We start from the raw sequence: 18,864 nt of genomic DNA, 5'->3' as shown, positions 1-18,864 counted from the left end.
GAAACTCTGACCTAGAATTGTTCCTGTCTAAAAGAATTACAGAGACAGAAATGGAGAAGAGACTGAGGGGAAGGTGAGGTCCATGACCAACCTAACTTGGGATCCATCTCAAGGAAAGGTTTAAGGCCAGACCCTATTACTGATGCTACGGTGTGCTTAAGGAAGGAACCTAGCATGGCTGTTCTCCAAGAGGCCGAAAAAAGCAGCTGACTGAGGCCGATGCGATGCTTACACTCAACCATTGGACTAAAATCCAATTACCCCCGTGGTTGAATTAGGAAAGGATGGGAGAAGCTAAGGAGAAAGCGACCCCATAAGAAGATCAGCAGGTCTCAACTAATCCAGACCCCTGAGAACTCTCAGACAACAAGCCACCAATCAGGCAGCGTACATGTGCTGCTGTGAGGCCCCAGACACATATATAGCAGTGGACTGCCAGGTCTGGCCTCAGTGTGAGATGTGACTAACCCAGGAGAGACTTTAGGCCCTAGGGAGTGAGGATGCCTGGTGGGGTGGGGAATATTCTCTTGGAGACGGGGAGATGAAGAATGGGATAAGGAACTGTGGGCAGGGGAACCTGGAGGGGGGCAGTGACTGTATTGCAAAAATAAATTTGAATGTGTTGACCTGTAGGTTTTTAAGCACTGTCCTTCCAATGAGTGTGTATCTTCACAAGATGGGCCCTTCAGAGGATAAGGCCTGGTCCTCTGGGCATTTTCTTCTCTGTGTCCCAGAGTAAAGTAACCTGTTTCTCTTTAATGACGCTAACTTTCTTTTTAACAGTTACAGATGCTTTCAGATGTGCTTTTTTTTCTTTTGTGGTCAAAACTGCTCACTCTTTTCCTCAGTAAACTGCACAATGTTATTCTTTCTCCTCTATCCCACAGCCTGCACTGTCTGAGCATTAAGAAGTAACTTAAATATTGCCCTATGCCGAATCTCCTTCAGTGAACACATTAGTCACTTAACTCCTGTATTCAGCCTTCTTAAGTTCGCAAGACACAGACATAATGCAGCCAGATTCCTTAACCGAATATAACATGAATGGCCTCTAGGCCACTTTCCAACAGTGTCCTTGTTTCTTTCTGAAACTTCATTAGCTAGCCCTATATTCTCCACAATTTCTCCTCAATCTTAGATATTCATGGACCCACCAAAATGGCCCATTAAATTCTGCACATTGTAGTGTTGTAGGGCTTCTGTAGTCCAGAGTTCCAAACTCTTACACATTCTTGCCATAAAACCATTATAAAAGGCTTATGTCTCAAACAATCAGCTAGATCAGAGCATGGTCCATCATAGTATGATTTCTTTTGTATTGGTTATTACTTGGCTTGATATGGCCTTCTGACGAATAAAGAGCCATTTCCAGGAGTAAGTTAGCTTTAGCTTACAGTTCTAGGGCATACAGTCCACCAGGGCAGAAGGTTGGCAGCAGAAGTTTCAGACAACTGTCTACATTACATATGCAGTGAGGAGGCAGAAAAGGAGAAATATTCATTCTCAACCAGATGCTCTGCTTTATGTCATCTGGGACTCACCAACTCTGGAAAGCTGAAGAGAAATTAGGATAAGTCTCCCCGTCTTAACCTAGCCAAGAAGATTCTTCACAAACATTTCAGGAGATTTCTCTCAAAAGGGATTCTAGAACCTACCAAACCGACAATAAACCATGGTAGCAATCAATACGGCTTTCACTAAAAAACCGATAAGAAATTACCATAGAATTCAAAATTATATTTAAAAAGACTCTAAATATGAATTTACATAAACTGTCGAGAAAAATAAAGTTTCCCTAAATTGATGTCAATAGAGAATGAGAAAATTATGATCTTGAAAAATCAAATATGCTAATGATTGCACCTTTGCTCTATAAGAACGGCAAGCCTCTGTGTTAGTCACTTTTCTTGTTAGTGGGGCCAAATCCTAGACAAACAGCCTAAAGGGCAAAAGGTTTGTTTTAGCTTAGCAGCTTAAGAGCTTATGCTGCACTGTGACAGGGGTTGTGTGTTTATGTTTATATCAAATTATAGTATATTCAGGAACAAAAAGTGGACAAGAAGTTGGACCTGGCTAGTTTCTATACATCTTTTAAAACACTTTATTGCATAAACTTGTGGCATTGAATTAGAGTATAGAAAATTTCAGCTAAGAAAATCACATAACACTTATTTTAAAAGAATAAAAATGTAATTCATTATAAAATAAATAGTAGATACTTTCCTACTTACTTCAGTGGTGCAATCTATACTATGATAAAAGATTTATCCTTTTTTTCTTGCTTTCAAATGAAACAAAGTTCGAGAAAATGGAGTTTTGAAAAGTTAAATTTTCTAGAATCTCTGAGTAGATATGACTCAGCTCATGTGTTAGCCTCAATTAATAAACAAAACAAACAAGTTCTAGCCCGAGGAAAAGAAACAAAAGGAAAAAGAACCAACATCTGTCTTTTAGTGTATATCCCTCTGGGATAAGTACCAGTTAAAACTACTTTTAAAAGAATGGCAATAAAATTTCAGCTGCTTGTGAGTTAGTCAAGCTTGTCATCATTTCCACATCCCACCCCCTTGGGAACCTTGGGAAAAAAGAACAAGATGAAAACCAAAATTAGATCTAGTTTGTTGAGTTCGCTCTATCCAGGTAGATCATGAGGCTGCAAATGGTATGTTTTAAAGTAATTCAATGCAATTTACCCTACTGAAGCAACAGTACTTTTCAGAGTAAATCATAATATAATTACTAAATAAATGGAGGATCGTTCAACCTCTTTTAATTGTTTGAATAAAACTGTTATTAACTTAAGTTATACATCACTGAAGTATAAAAGTACACACACGCGCGCACACATACACACACTCACACACACACACACACACACACACACATTTCATGAGAGTTTTCTAATTTACTCTTCCAAAAAGAGTGTTAGATTGGTAATTAATTTTTCAATTATATAAAGAAATTTAAACATATTACAAATAGTAAATCTATTTATAGGAAAGTATACATCAGTGATCATGTAGATTTTATGTGCTTTTCCCTTCTTTTCTTTCCATGGTTTATGTTCAGATAGTATGTAAAACTGAACTCAAAATAATGGCATGTTAAAGAAAGTTTACACAATTGATATCAACTAATCACTTTGTGCTTTTCAAATTTTTTCAATCACTATAAATTAGAAATAAAATATTAACTAATGCATGAAGTTCACAGTTTATTCTTAAGTTACTACACTTGAGAAGAGAAAGGCACATCTGATGTCAGGCCTGTTGGTCTTCAGGGGAAGATCTTAAATTTATTAAGAGCTATCATAATAAAACTCCTTTTAAATTGGGTGAACACTCTCCTGTGTTGTATATAGTTCATTTGTTTCTTTCCATTACCCAGAATTGGACCTAGGGCATTAGGCTTTCAAGGAACCACTCTACTACTTTTCCATGTAAAATCCAAGAGGCTTGACATCAGATATTGCCTTTTTTATTTTCCAGTCAAGTATCTTAAACAAAATCAATTAACATATTCATGGATTAGCTAGTATATTATTAGTAACTTTTAGTAAATAAAAATTTGTATAAATACTGATTAGCTGAGATCAAATTTTCTGTCTAGTTCTTTATATTTAGATACTTTTTATTATTTTATTAATTTACATAATAAATGTTGTCCCTATTTTTGACTCCCTTCTCCATGAGCTCACCACTGCATCCCTCTCCTCTTCACCTCTAAGAGCCTGCTTCTCTACCCACTCATCTACTCCACCTGACCCCTCTACCATTCACCCTCTGGGGCATCAAACCTCCACCTGACCAAGTGCATTCCCTCCCACCGAGGCCAGACAAGGAAATCCTCTGTTATATATGTAGGAGGGGCCAGGAACCAACCCACGTGTACTCTTGGTTTTGTGGCTTAGTCTCTGGGAGCTCTAAGTATCCACTTAGTTGATATTGTTCTTCTTCCTATGGGGTTGCAGTCCTCTTCAACTCCTTCAGTCCTTCCCTTAACTCTTCCTAAGGGATCCTAGAGTTCAGTCCAATGGTTGCCTGTGAGTAACTGCTTCTGTCTAAGTCAGGTGCTGGCAAAGCCTCTCAGAGGACAGCCATGCCAGACTTCTGTGTGCAAGCACAATATGGCGTCAGCAATAGTATTGTAGCTTGGTACCTCCACATGGGATGGATCCCATGTTGGGCTGGTCTCCGGATGGCCTTTCCTCCAGTCTGTGCTCCATTTTGTCTCTGCATTTTCTTTAGACAGGAAAAATCCTGGGACAAAACTTTTAAGATGGCACCATTCCTCAAATGGGGGTTATAACTCTCTATTGCATTAATCTCTGGTCATCAGCGAAATGTACATCAAAACAACCCTAAGATCCACCTTATACCAATCATAATGCCCAAGGTCAAAAACACAGGCAACAACACAGGCTGGCAAAGATGTGAGGAAAGAGGAACACTCCTCAATTGCTGCTGGGATTGCAAACTGGTACAATCACTGTAGAACTCAATCTGGCAGTTCCTCAGAAAATTGGAAATAGCTCTACCTGAAGAACCAGCTATACAACTCCTGTACATATACTAAAGCGATGCTCCAACATATAACAAGGACTCATGCTCCACTATATTCATAGCAGCCTTATTTGTAATATCCAGAAACTGTAAAAAAACCCAGATGTCCCTCAACTGAAGAACAGATATAGAAAATGTGGTCCATTTACATAGTGGAATACTACTCAGCTATTATAAAGGAGGACATGATGAATTTTTCAGGTAAATAGATAGAACTACAAAATATCATCATGAGTGAGGTAACCCAGGCACAAAAGGACACACATGATATGTACTCACTGATAAGTCAATATTAGCCAAAAACATCAGAATACACATGGTAAATCTCATAGATCATATGAAGCTTAACAAAATGACTGAAGTGTGGATGCTTCCATCCCTCTTAGAAGGGGGAACAAAATTATTATGGGAAACTGAAGGAGGGAGGGACCTGGGTGGGAAAGGGGAGGGGGAGTGTAAAGGTGGGGGACAGGATCAGGTATAGGGGGGAGAGAGGAGGGAAGCCCAGAGGGCCAGGAGATTGAATAGAAATATGTAGCAGTGGGGGGCTGGGAGTATAAGAAGAACCTCTAGAAAGTCCCAGACACCATGGATGTGAGATACTCCCAGGACCCAATGGGGATGCCATTAGCCGAAATGCTGAACAGTGGAGACCTTGAAGAGAGCACATTTAGAGAGAGCACATTTAGAGAGAGCACATTTAGAGATTTGTATGTCATCCTTACTTCTTCCTAATTGTCTTAATGGACACTACTGTCCTTAGTTTTTGTTTTTGTTTATTATTCTCATTTATTGGTTGGAGAATATTAGCTCATGTTTCTCTTATAGGTTGCAACATTTCAAAGAACTGTAGTGTCCAGGAAATGAGGGACAAATGGTTGTTAAACAAGACTTAAATAATAATCTTTTCATCTCTAGTTAATAAATTAATTAACCTCATTAATTTCATTGGTGCTTTTAAGACCAGTATGAAGCTTGGTAACTTATATCCCACAATCCCATTATGAAAGTTATTACAATGTATAAAATCCATCCTCAGATAATCTGTCAGTTGACTAAAAACAGCATCAGTTATACTTTGTGTCTTTTTTTTTCTTATTAGTTTTTATTCATAATCATAAACTTAACTTTGCAATCCTCCTAGACTTGAAGGGGAATGAGGATAATATGGAACCCAAAGAACTTCAGTGAGAGCAGAGATTACAGGGTATTGCGAGCAGATGGGGTGGGGGCGCTCTCCTGAGCTACAGAAGGAGTGGTTTGATGGGTAAAATGCCCGCAAATCAAAGAAATTAAGAGTTGTCCACCGTCGGAAATGGTGATCTTCTTGCAGGTCTTGCCATTCCTGGACCCAAAACGCTCCATGGCTTCCACAATGTTCGTGCCTTCTCTCCCCTTCCCAAAGACCACACACTTACCATCCAGCCGCTCAGTCTTGGCAGTGCAGATAAAAAACTGGGAACCATTTGTGTTTGGTCCAGCATTTGCCATGGACAAGGTCCCAGGACCTGTATGCTTCAGGATGAAGCTATCATTCTCAAATTTCTCTCCGTAGATGGACTTGCCACCAGTGCCATTATGGCAGGTGACCTTACCACCCTGGCACATGAATCCTGGAATAATTCTGTGAAAGGAGGAACCCTTATAGCCAAATCCTTTCTCTCCAGTGCTCAGAGAACGAAAGTTTTCTCCTGTCCTTGGTACTTTGTCTGCAAACAACTCCAAGGAGACGCGGCCCAAGGGCTCGCCATCGGCAGTGATGTTGAAGAACATGGTGAGGTTGACCATGTCTGCAGCAAGCGGCGAAAAGCGACAGCGGCATCTGCCACACTTTGTGTCTTTATTAGAATGTAATACACATACCAATATTAGAAGGTACAGTTACTTGTAATTCTAAATATCACATTATTGAAAGTTCAGCATTATTTTATTAAAATACTTTCCTAGTGCTTTTCTTTCATGTCATCTCTGTTTCTACTCCTCCCTCTTTCAACAGAAATGAACATGATTTACACTTTTAGATAACTGAATATTATGATATGACAAATGTTTCAGTGAGAGACTAGAAAGTTTCATATCCATGGACCCAAAATATCCAATGCACTGACTCTTCAATCCCCAGATAAACATACTTAAGAAGTGGCTCCTACCAAAAATTAATGCTTTTCAATTTTCTTGTGATATCATTTGAGATTAATATGCTACTCTGATTCAAAAACTGCCTAAATTCTGGGAGGGGATTTTATCAGAAGCAGTATAATTTTGGAATAATGATATATCAGAAATGTAGCCAGCAATTTGTAAGAGAAGAAATAAACACAAAACAGCAAGCAACAAATATGGGAAAAGAAAGGAGGAAGACAGGGAAGAGAGAACTAAGAAGAGAGTGAGGGTAGAGAATTAATCATAAGGAATAAAGGTGGTACAACTATGTACAAATATATAGCTTAAATAAATATTATACATAGTTGTGTTGGCTGGTTTTGTGTGTCAAGTTGGCACAAGCTGGAGTTATCATAGATAAAGGAGCCTCCATTGAGGAAATACTTCCATGAGATTCATAAGGCATTTTCTCAATTAGTCATCAAGGGGTGGAGGGACCAGCCCATGGTGGGTGGTCCCATCCTTTAGCTGGTAGTCCTGGTTTCTATAAGAAAGCAAGTTGAACTTTTCTGGTCACTTAAATATACTATCATATCATCTCCAAATATTTTGACTTCTTCCATTCCGATTTGCATCTATTTGACCTGCTTTTGTTGTCTGATTACTTTGGCTAGGACATCAAGTACTATATTGAATAAGTAGGGAGAAAGTGGGCAACCTTGTCCAATCCCTGATTTAGTGTGATTGCTTCAAGTTTCTCTCCATTTAGTTTCATGTTGGCTACTGGTTTGCGGTATATTGCTTTTACTGTGCTTAGGTATGGGCCTTGAATTCCTGATCCTGATCTTGATTCCAAGACTTTAAACATCAAGGGCTATTGAATTTTGTCAAATGCTTTCTGAACATCTAATGAGATGATCATGTGCTTTTTTTTAGTTTCTTTACATAGTGGATTATGTTAATGTATTTCTGTATATTGAACCATCCCTGCATCCCTGGAATGAAGCCTACTTGATCATGATGGATGGTGATTTTGATATGTTCTTGTATTCAGTTTGCAAGAATTTTATTGAGTATTTTTGCATCAATATTCATAAGAAAAATTGGTGTGAAGTTCTCTTGCTTTGTTGGGTCTTTGTGTGGTTTAGGTATAAGAGTAATTGTGGCTTCATAGAAGGAATTAGGTAATGCTTCTTCTGTTTCTATTTTGTGGAATAGTTTGGACAGTATTGGTACGAAACTTAAATAAAGAACAGGTAAAAGAAACAGTCTCATGTCCTCTAAGGAAATAGAAGTCATTTAAAAAAACTCTCAAGAAAAAAAAAGCAGGGCTTTAGTTGAAAATTCTACCAGACTTTCCAAAAAGAGCTAATACCAACACACCTCAAACTATTCCATAAAATATAAACAGAAGGAATACTGCATAACTTTTTCTATGAAGCCACTATTACTCTGTTACCTAAACCACACCAAGACCCAACAGAGAAAGACAACTTTAGACCAACTTTGCTTATGAATATTGATGCAAAAATACTCAATAAAATTCCATCAAATCAAGTCCAAGAACACATCAATACCATCATTTACTGTGATCCTGTAGGCTTCATCTCAGGGATGCAAGGTTGATTCAACATACAAAAGTCCATTAATGTGATCCACTACATAAACAAACTCAAAGTAAAAAAAACAAAAACAAACAAAAAAAAACATATGATACATAATTCCCTCCTTAGATGCTGAAAAAACGTTTGACAAAATGCAACACCCCTTCATGTTAAAGGTATTGGAGAGATTCAAGGCCCATACTGAATAAAAGCAATATATACCAAACTAACAGCTAATATCAAATTAAATGGAGAGATATTTGAAGGATTCCCACTAAAATCAGAGAAAAGACAAAGCTGTTCACTCTCCCTGTATCCATTCCATATAGTACTGGAAGTACTAGCTAGAGGAATAAAACAACCAAAGTCAACAAAAGGGGATATACATTGGAAAAGAAGTCAAGTTGATATGTTAGTATACATAAGCGACCCCAAAAAGTCTACCAGAGAACTTCTATAGCTGATAAACAACTTCAGAAAAGTGGCCTGATACAAATTTAACTGAAACTAATCAGTAGCCTTCCTTCATGATATGGCTGTGAAAGAACATAGGGAAACAACACCATTCGCAATAGTCACAAACAATATAAAATATCTTGGTGTTACTCTAACCAAACAAGTGAAAGATCTGTATGACAAGAACTTCAAGTCTCTTAGGAAAGAAATCGAAGAAGACCTCAGAAAATGGAAAGATTTCACGTGTTCATGGATTGGTAGGACTAACATAGTGAAAATAACCATTATACCAAAATCAATCTATAGATTCAACACAATCCCATCAGAATTCCAGAACAAGCCTTCACAAACATGGAAAGAGAAATTCTCAATTTCATATGGAAAAACAAAAAAATTCGTGATAGCAAAAACAATTCTTAACAATAAAAAAACTTCTGAGGGAATCACCATCCCTGACTTCAAGCCGTATTACAGAGCAATAGTGGTAAACACACACACACACACACACACACACACACACACACACACACACACACACACACACACACAAACACACACACACACACACACACAAATAAAACTGCGTGGTATTTGTACAGAGACAGAGACAGACAAGATGATCAGTGGAATAGAATTGAAGACCCAGAAAAAAACGCTCATACCTATGGGCATATGATCTTTGACAAAGAAGCCAAAACCATACAGTAGAAAAGAAAAAAGAAAAAAAGAAAGCATCTCCAACCAATGGTGCTGGTCTAACTGGATGTCTGCTGCAGAAGAATGCAAGTTGACCCATGGTTATCACATTGTACAAAGCTCTAGTGCAAATGGATCAAGAACCTCAACATAAAACCAGATACACTGAATCTAATAGATGGGAAGTGGTAAAGAGTCTCAAACTCATTGACACAGTGGGGGAGGAGGGAGTCCTAAACAAAACTCCAGTGGCTCAGGCTCTAAGATCAAGAATTGACAAAAGGACCTCATGAAATCTGAAAGCTTTTGTCAAAGAAAGTTAGTAGAAATTGGCAACATACAGATTGGGAAAAATATCTTCACTAACCCCCCCACCCAAAATATATAAAGAACTCAAGAAGCTAACTTCCAAAAAAACCAAACATCCCAATCAAAAAATGAGGTATAGAGCTAAACAGAGAATTCACATCAAAGGGATCTTGAAATCCTAAAGAAATGTTGAAAGTCCTTAGTGACCAGGTAAATGCAAATCAAAATGACCCTGAGATTCTTCTACCCCATACCAATCAGAATGGCTAAGATCAACAACTCAGGTGACAGCACATGTTGTTGAGGAAGTGAAAAAAAAAAAAAAAGAACACTCCTTCATTGCTGGTGGGATTGCAGACTGGTACAACCCCTCTGGAAATCAATTTTGAGGTTCCTCAGAAAATTAGATATAGATCATCCATCTGAAAACAGAGCTATACCATTCTTAGGCATATACAGAAAAGGTGCCCTACCATACTACAGGGACATGTGTTCCACTATGTTCTTAGAGGCCTTATCTTTGATAGCCAGAAGCTGGAAACAAACCAAATGTCCCACAACCGAAGAATGGATTCAGAATACGTGGTTCATTTACACAATAAAATACTATTCAGCTTTCAAGAACGAGAATATCATGAGTTTTTCAGACAAATGGAAGGAACTAGAAAATAATCATCCTGAATGAGGTAACTCAGACCCAAAGGACATGGATGGTCTCACTAAGTGGATACTGGCCAAAGAATTACAGAATATCTATGTTACAAATCCACAGAACTCAAGAGGGTTAACAATCAGAAGGCCCCAAGTGAGGAGGGGGGATATATCAATCACTGGAGGCAGAGAGAGGGACCTGAGTGGGAGAAGAGAGAGAGAAGGGAAAAGGGGAACATGATCAGGCGAGGGGGGTTTGGAGGGAGACAGGACTGAAGCCCTGAGTGCCAGGAGAATGGAAACAGAGTACCTCGGGAGGTAGGAGGAGGAGGGACCCTCTAGAATGTACCAGAAGCCTGAGAGGTGAGACTCTCAGGAATCAATGGGAGGGACCTCCAATGAAATGCCCAACAGTGGGAAGAGGTAACTCATAGTGTCTACCATTAGAAAGACATGGCATCATGTGTAGTGATGGGGTTGACATTTCACAGTTAAAATTCTGACCCAGAACTGTTCCTGTCGAAGAGAACTACAGGGACAAACATGGAGAAAAAAACTGAGGGAAAGGTGTTCTGATGACCAGCCCGAATTTGCATTCATCTCAAGGGGAAGCTCTGAATTCTGACACTAATACTGATGCTATGGTGTGCTTGAAGACAGGAGGATAGCATGGCTGTCCTCTGAGAGGCCCAACAAGCAGATGACTGAGACAGATGCAGATACTTATACCCAACCATTGGACTGAAGTTTGGGACCCCTGTGGTTTAATTAGGGAAAAGCTGGAAGAAGCTGAGGAGGAGGGCAACTCCATAAGAAGACCAGCAGTTTTAACTAACCAGGAGACCTGAGATCTCTCAGACCCTGAGCCACCAATCAGGACGCATACATGTGCTGGTTGCTGAGGGCACTGACATATATACAGCAGAGGACTGTAAGGCCTTCAGTAGGATAACATGAGCCTAACCCTTGAGAGACTTGAGACCCTAGGGGTGGGATTGCCTGGTGTGGAGGAAGACAGAAGAAAGGAGGAATGAGATGAGGAAATGTGGAAATGAAGACATGGAGGGAGGCAATGACTGAACTGTAAAAACATAAAAGAAAGAAAAGAATTCATATATTTATATATATAATGTTTATATATAATATGTGTCTATATGATTTACATTTATAATATATACAACTTAAGGTGAATGTATATGTAATTCGTATCAAGAGCATGTCTGTGAAGGGTATGTATATGTTTGTGTTTTCACACATAGTCATATAGAAGATCGAATAGGCTTTTGGGAAAATGCTTTTGATTTTAACTTCTTACTAAATTGAATTGCTTTCGGGAACTTTATTGTGAAGAATGTATGGCAGACACTTTCCTAAACCATCTCATTATATATAGCATATTCTAATTCAGACCTACTCCTTGAGGCAGTAAGCTAAATGCGGTAGAATGATTCAAACTGCTTTGTTTAACACTTACTCTAACTGAATAAGATTAGCTTCCTAGATATTTCTTTCCTATACAGACTAAATAGACCCTAAATTGCTAAATAATTCATTAGAATTTAACAGCTTTAATGCAGTAAAAGCAAGTGCTTCATTCTAGTTTCTATGATTAGCATTATTTGCTTTTGAGCAAAATGGAAAATTACACACAGTTCATTTTATCGACTACCAGTCTACTGTTGCTCTTGAAAAGGCAGTGGAAATTAAATGTGAAAAAGCAACACATTTTATACAAAGCTCTAATGTCTAAGCAGTGCTCTAATGCCTAAGTGAGTAAGAAAGAAGTCAATGTGCAAGAAAAATACATTCTACATAAAATCAGAGTGATGTGTGGCGGTCAATAGTAACTATCCTCTGAGAGGCTCTACCCAGCAGCTGACAGAAACAGATGGAAATACACAAAGCCAAACATTGGACACAGATTGGGGACTTTTATGGATTACTTGGGGATTGGTGGTCCTGACATGAGGGGACCCCATAGGAAGATGAACATAGTCTACTAACCTGTACCTCTGGGAGCTCTCAGAGTCTAAGCCACCAACAAACAACACACATGGACTGCAGTGAGGCGCCCCCTGCTCATATGTAACAGACATGCAGCTCAGTCTTCAAGTGGGCCCCCCAACAACTGTACTGGAAACTCTCCCTAAAACTGTAGCCTGTCTATAGTGTCCTTCCCCAAACGGGCTGCCTCTTCAGGCCTCACTGGGAGAGAATGAGTCTACACTAGAAGAGACTCAATGCACTGGGATGAGGGGGATACCCAGGGGAATACACCGTTACAGAGAAGGGGAGGGAGGATGGAGTGATGTTTTTGTGGGGAACGACTGGGAGGGGGCAGTGTTTGGGGTGTAAGTAAATAAATATAAATTTAAAATAAATAAAAGCATTTACTATGGAAAACTAATATGATAAATTCGTCAGACATAATACCACACATGAGACTGGGTGTTGAGAACATGCCTTTTAAATAACTCATAAACTGCGTCTGTGGTGATGTGATATTATTTTAAATGTCTCATGAGTTTGTTGTTTGTTGTAGCAATGCCACCCATGGTTTTGCATATGAATGGAATAGTTCAGATATAAAAATGGAGGGACACAAATAGAAAGGTCGTCTCCATCTAAGGCCGTGCTGGTGTACTCTCACTTTCCCAGTTGAGGCAGCATGAGCAATATCTATTCAAACGCAAGGCAGAGTAACTCCAACACAGAGTATGGAGGTACTAGTAAATCTCTACCCGTAGCTAAGCTCTGAGTAATTGACAGGTTCCAGAAGCAGGAGAGTTGCTGCTTTTTAAGAGTGTTTTCTGGTTGTCCAAACATGCTCCAGTTGATGACCACACACCCATAGGCATGTACACAGCACAAATAGGAGTATATAGGAGTATATATAAAAAACAAAAAACAAAAAACGAGGACACAAAAGTATATGCATGCGTAGAATGGAGCTGGGTCTAGGGAGAACTTAAAAAGGAGGGGATTATGAGTAAACTGCAATTTATAATATTTTCATATCTTCAGACACACCAGAGGAGAGCATTGGATCCCCATTACAGATGGTTGTGAGCCACCATGTGGTTGCTGGGAATTGAACTCAGGACCTCGGGAAGAGCAGCCAGTGCTCTTAACTGCTGCGCCATCCCTGCAACCCACAAATGGATTTCAAAAGAACAACACTATATAAATTCCATAATTGTGTAGCCTGGTGACCTTGTGGGGCTCCTAACAAAACAGGGTCTCTCTCTAATGCAATATGAGGGGAGGTGCCTAGTCTTTCTAGAATTTTATATGTCATGTTTAGTTGCTATCCCTGGTTGGCCTGTCCTTTTCTGAAGAGAAATGGAGGAGTAGATATGGGGGAGGGGAAAAGTGGATGGGTGTTGGAGGTTGGTCCTAAAGCTTTGATTCAACTGGGAATCTGCATATCCACACAGGGAAGGTACTTGTCCCCATTGGCTACTGGCCATTTCTCCTATTGGACCTGGAGCAGAAGGAGAAGGTTTAGGACTGCCCAGCCATTAAGACATTTTAAAAATAAGCTAACTTGTGTGTGTTTAATTCGAGAATCCAAAGATAGCGCCTGGGCTGGTGCACATGCGCAATTCACCTGGAGCCCAAAGCGGTGTAGCCAAACACTTACTACCAAAGCTAAGCTACCCAAGCTACCGAAGGGAGCAACAAGGAGGGGATGAAGAGGAAACTTCAGTCACGATGTAATATGTGAGAGAATACATTTAAAGTATGAAAATGTTTTCATTTAGTCATTGAATGATTGATACAATGGAACTCTAAAATGACTAATATTGGTTGAATCCTACAGAGTGCTGGATGTTGTCTGGTACATTCAATGTGTCCTACAATGTATAGTGTTAATCATTCAGCAATAATGTATTTTTTATTTCTCTCATTTTGTGACCAAGGTAAAAATCAATTAGGCACAAAATATAGACTTTTAACATATGATCAAAAATAGACCAGATTGCTTTTCATGTTTTCCTTTCTTCACAACAATACATGACATGATTTGCTGACTAATTCATCTACAATGTATCTACCGAAGAGATGGGTGCAAATAATTCAGAGTACTGCTCTTCCATCCACCTACATTTGTACTTTGTACATAAGCTACTCTAGCTGATGTAGCAGTCACTAGCTTCATTTATTATTGAGAAATTATAATAAGTTTTGTATGATTAAAACCTACTTTTAAACTTTAATTATTAATTTATTTAAACCTAAATAGCTATATGAGTTGTAGTCGACAGCATAAATCTAGACTAGAAGCCTTGACTCTGTTGAAGATAACAGTTTTGTCTTTTAAATTTAGAACATTAAAATCTGAACTATACAAATATTTTAGTAGGCAAAATAATTATTGGAATAGTGCTGAAACTCTAAGGCACATATGAAAAATTGAGTAAGTAGAAAGCATTATTTCTTTTTAAAATTTCTCTTTACAAAGTTTATTTCTTTATGGGTTCTGTAGAACATTAGTCTTGGCTTCGGTGTGGAATACAAATGAACTTATAGAAATCAGTTCTTCCATTAAAAAAAAAAATCCTTGGACTGGGTTACATGTGCTGAAATTTTGTAAATCCTGTAGGTTCTCAGATAAATTTCTTAAGATATTTTAAATGGCCTTTGAAAACAGTTAATGAGATTTATTCAGAAATTTGCTTATTTGTGGAGATTTTAATTTAGAATTATGTTTTATTCGTTTTCTAAAATTCAAGATAGGTATGTTCCAAACTTAAAAGACTAGTTTATCAGTGAATAATTTATACTCAGTGTGTACTTGAATGGAAGTATTTGAGCACAATCTGTGAATAAAGAAGAGACAGGACTAATATTAATATTTACTATCATTATATAAATATTATTCTTACTTACTAAAAGAAAACTTTAATTTTTCTAATCCATTTAGTATATTAGCAGTTTAATAGCATGGACCTAGGCTGTTGCAGAGAAAATATTACCTGTTAGATAAGCGTATCCTTTCCAATTTTGAATGACAAATTTGTACAAATAAAAATAACATGTCGTGTTCTTTCAGCCAAGAACAAAGACAGTTTCTAAAGAGTCAGTCTACTGAGGGAACAGATTTAGTCCATAACAAAGCAAAATTACCAAAAGCAAAACACTTGAAGAATTTACAAGGACACACCATGACATAGTAAGTGGCCCTTTTTACCATTCTTTTCTCATTTTCCTGAAAACCTGGGGGGAAAAAAAGAATAACTACAAGCATCATTCTCAGTGTAGAAATAAGGGTACAAAAATCTCCATAAACAGTTCATGTACATTTTACAACACACAAGGGAAAATATTAGTTATTCTGTGCTGGTGGTTATGTCTCCCAAATTCAAGCTGTGCAAACTGCCAACAAGACACAGGTGCATAAAAGATGAGCAGGTGAAAGGAATAAAATGTTATTGTGGGGAAAATATTATCTTTGTCCATTACACATATACCTTAGGACAGATTAGCGCATCTGTTATATATTTACTCGGGATCCAAGTTTATGTGAACAAGTTTCATTAAAATGTAAATCCAAATATACTTTTTATGCCTAGCATTAAAATCAAATGCAGAGCCTTATGAATGCAGGGAAACAGCATGACCTCAAATTTACTATTACATTTTTCAAAAATTTATAGATGTTGGATACTAATCATTATATTTGGTACAGTTTAGTAAATACATGATAATCAATTTAGGTGATTATTATTCCAGGGATAATATTGCTATTATATTATTCTCAGCTTTTGTATTGAATATTTAAGTGTACAGTTTGATTTTTTTGCTTTTGAAATAATATTTTATCATTAATTTTATTGAGATTGTGTCTCTTTATAAGTTATCCTGATTTGAATATCTAGAGCATGATATAGTTGAGTGCATACTCAAAGTTAAAGGCACTTAGTCAAATTTTAAAGTTTAAACCACATCATTTTATTTATCCTATTTCTTAAAATTTATTCAGTTCACACCCTTTACTACTTAATAACTTCATTTGAAAGGAACATATATAAGGCTGGAATTAATTATTTTTAACTCATTCTGTATTGTAATTGACAATAAGACACGTTCTGAAAAGAGGATTGAGAAAACAAATTTTCACCATGTGAAAAGGAATTGAAGTTGTTGGTATTATTTTTAATTATTTGTTTCATAAGTACTAAGTACGCATGCACACTCAGCACATATGTAATATGCCTATATGAAAAAGTATGATTTTAATTAAAAGTAACTATCTTTTCAGTATATAATTTATTCAAATAAATTTAGATAACCTAGACATAAAAAAATGTTTGAGTCTATTTGCCATTTAAAACAGTCTTTTTATGCATCCTTAAATTTCTACACATATCATGACTCTTTAAATTTCTTTTGTTTGTTTTAATTTCTAATTCATCAACACTCTCCAAATTTTATTGTTTTAAGATCTTTTCCATGTTCTGTATATGTTTATATATTTGGGGTTATAGTGATTTTATAATTTTTATTATGTCATGTTGACTTACTGATACTCAAATTACAATGACAAAAACAATGCACTATTGAATGATTGTTGAGTTCATATAGACTAAGGAATTTTCTGCAAATCAATGTGCTTAATCCTACAAGGTTTAACTGTTCAAATTCAAGTTATCTTATAATATATCTTCCATCAGTCTGAGCAATGTTCTTGGATATACTCAGTAATAGAAATTCCAAAAAAACTGTGGCACAAACACCAGGTTCCTAAATATAGTTCTTCCCTGTGCATCAGAACAATGTAGATCAGAAGTTTTTTCATCTTGAAAACCAGGCATAGCTCTATGATAGCAAGATGCCAATACCTCACAAAGATTCTTAAGACTAAGGGAAAGGATAAGAGGGGACCTTGTCCAGCAACATGTACAGGAGAGTAATAAAGACTATCTAGATTATACACTGAGCTTAGGTCTTACTTCAAAAATCTGGATTCCACTGAACTGAGAATAGGACCCCCGTTGAAGGAATCAGAGAAAGAACTGGAAGAGCTTGAAGGGGCTCGAGACCCCATATGTACAACAATGCCAAGCAACCAGAGCTTCCAGGGACTAAGCCACTACCTGAAGACTATACATGGACTGACCCTGGACTCTGACCTCATAGGTAGCAATGAATATCCTAGTAAGAGCACCAGTGGAAGGGGAAGCTCTGGGTCCTGCTAAGACTGAACCCCCAGTGAACTAGACTGTTGGGGGGAGGGCGGCAATGGGGGGAGGGTGGGGAGGGGAACACCCATAAGGAAGGGGAGGGGGGAGGGGGATGTTTGCCCGGAAACCGGGAAAGGGAATAACACTCGAAATGTATGTAAGAAATATTCAAGTTAATAAAAAAAAATCTGGATTCCAAAATATTAGAAAATCTAAACAAAATGGACAATTTTCTTGATAGATACCACTTATAAAAGCTAATTCAAGACCAAGTAAAAAAAATTAAGTAGAATTATAATTCCTAAAGATATAGAGCAGTCATTAGAAACCCCCAACCCCCCCCCAAAAAAAAATTCCCCAGGGCCAGATGGTTTTAGTGTGGAATTGTACCAGACCTTCAAAGAAGAACTAATTCCAATATTCCTTAAATTACTTCACAAAATAGAAATAAAAAATAACAGTGCCAAGTTCATTTTATGAGGCCACAGTAACCCTGAAACCTAAACCATACAAAGACTCAACCAATAAAGACAATTTCAGACCAATTTCCCTTATGAACATGGATGCAAAAATATTCAGTAAAGTGCTCAGAAATGAATGCAGGAACACATCAAAAACATTATCAGCTGTGATCAGGTACACTTCACTCCAAAGAGGCAGGGATGGTTCAACATACAGAAATCTATTAATGCAATACATCATCTAAATGTACTGAAAGAAAAAACAATCAAACAAACACATGATCACCTTATTAGATGCTGAAAAATCCTTTAACAAATCAAACATCCCTTCCATGTAAAAGTCTTGGAGAGATCAGGGACAAAGGAAATGTACCTAAATACAATAAAATTACAATAAAGTACAATAAAGGCAACATACGGCAAGCCTCTAGCCAATCTGCAAGGTTTAGTAGCAAAAGGGTGACATTTAGTATACAGCAGATAACAGTAGTGAATATTGAGGGTCTTAAGGTACTAGAAAAACATGACAAAAACAGGTATAACTTGTGACTCACATGGAGATTAATAGAAGAAAAAGTAAGGTAATTTTGGCATTTCCTTGTGATTGATAGCTTAACAAGAAATATTTTGAAATCTATGCCAAAGGCATTTCAGGTTTTAAAAATAAAATATTTGTTATTTGATAATTTTATATGCCTCATTTTTTGATCTTCATCTCTAACTCTTCCCACCATACCCTCACTGATCTATCCTATTCTTGTTTTATCTGCATCATTCTTTTCTTTTTAGAAGAGACTATTGTCCAGAAAATTTTCTGTTTTACTGACTCTTACAA

General features: G+C 37.5%; 1 protein-coding gene across 1 annotated transcript; it reads right to left on the bottom strand.

Annotated features, from left to right (window-relative positions):
* Positions 1 to 5,762: 5,762 nt before the first annotated feature.
* On the bottom strand, positions 5,763 to 6,356 carry LOC116913913 (peptidyl-prolyl cis-trans isomerase A-like). The gene has a single exon (XM_032918189.1). The coding sequence runs from the start codon at positions 6,348 to 6,350 to the stop codon at positions 5,763 to 5,765; it is 588 nt and encodes a 195-aa protein (XP_032774080.1). The 5' UTR covers positions 6,351 to 6,356.
* Positions 6,357 to 18,864: the final 12,508 nt, after the last annotated feature.

The sequence above is a fragment of the Rattus rattus genome, chromosome 12, assembly GCF_011064425.1.
Source record: "Rattus rattus isolate New Zealand chromosome 12, Rrattus_CSIRO_v1, whole genome shotgun sequence".
Classification (NCBI taxonomy): Eukaryota; Metazoa; Chordata; class Mammalia; order Rodentia; family Muridae; genus Rattus; species Rattus rattus.
Note: the sequence above shows the minus strand (reverse complement) of the source record. Positions and strands in the feature narration are given on the sequence as shown.

Excerpts from the sequence above, each read along its gene's own strand:
- LOC116913913 (XM_032918189.1), bottom strand. The coding sequence starts at position 6,350 with ATGGTCAACCTCACCATGTTCTTCAACATCACTGCCGATGGCGAGCCC.